At 66.5% G+C, this 992-nt stretch overlaps 1 protein-coding gene across 1 annotated transcript in view; it reads left to right on the forward strand.

Moving 5' to 3' along the window:
• The window catches only part of LOC104996321 (histone-lysine N-methyltransferase NSD2-like), an 11,240-nt gene that overhangs the window by 7,471 nt on the left and 2,777 nt on the right, over positions 1-992 (forward strand). Inside the window, exons 10-11 of the mRNA XM_010850579.1 lie at positions 228-432; positions 880-986. Of these exons, the coding sequence (XP_010848881.1) occupies positions 228-432; positions 880-986 (312 nt within the window). The remainder of the gene's footprint in view (positions 1-227; positions 433-879; positions 987-992) is intronic.

Consider the following 992-nt stretch of genomic DNA (forward strand, 5'->3'; position numbering starts at 1 on the left):
TGGGCCTGGAGCTGCAGCGTGCCTGCCCGCCCTGCCTTGCCCAGCTCGGCTGTGTTCTCGCATCCTGAATGAGGTCCTTCGGGGCCTGGACGCGCCACTGGGGAGCAGCCCGTCTGCCACATGGTCCCCAGGCGGATGGACCGCCATGCCCTCGGCCTCCGTGGCCCCTGCAGCCCCTCCTGGGCTCCCAGCCTCCCTCGGTGACTGTGCTGGCTTCCCCGTTCCAGACGTCAGCACCCCTGTCCTCGGAGGAGAAGGGCAAGAAGACCAAGAAGAAGGCCCGGAGGCGCCGCACGAAGGGCGAGGGGAAGAAGCCGTCCGAGGACGAATGCTTCCGCTGCGGCGACGGCGGCCAGCTGGTGCTGTGCGACCGCAAGTCCTGCACCAAGGCCTACCACCTGCCCTGCCTGGGCTTGGGCAAGCGGCCCTTCGGTGGGTCGGGGGTGGTGCCCGTCTCTGCGGGGAGGACGCTGGGCTCTCGAGAGGGACACTGCCAGCTGCTGTCAGGAGGGAACCCCAAGGCCCTGGCCCCAGACCGGAGGGAGGCAGACACGCGAGCCTGGACAGGAAGCTGGGGGCGGAGGACAGGCTGGCAGGCAGGTGGTAGTTCTCCAGACTGAACAGGGCACCTTCATGGGCACATCTGAGGCGGGGCCCCCGGAAGCTCGATCCAGCCACACCCGGTCCTGGGAGCAGCCAGGCCGGCCAGTGGCCTGGGCATGGACACAGGCCCACTTGCCCGCCAGGTCTCTGAGCACCAGCTTTAGCTTTTTTTACGTTTTGCGAGTCGTGTGCAAAGTAGGGCCCGTCTCACTGGAGTGAGAGCTGAAGTGAGTCCCCATCCTGAGCCCCCGTGTGTAACACTCACTCTCCTTGCAGGGAAGTGGGAGTGCCCTTGGCACCACTGCGACGTGTGTGGCAAACCCTCCACTGCCTTCTGCCACTTCTGCCCCAACTCCTTCTGCAAGGACCACCAGGACACAGCGGCCTTC

The sequence above is a fragment of the Bison bison genome, unplaced genomic scaffold, assembly GCF_000754665.1.
Source record: "Bison bison bison isolate TAMUID 2011002044 unplaced genomic scaffold, Bison_UMD1.0 scf7180017851375, whole genome shotgun sequence".
Lineage (NCBI taxonomy): Eukaryota > Metazoa > Chordata > Mammalia > Artiodactyla > Bovidae > Bison > Bison bison.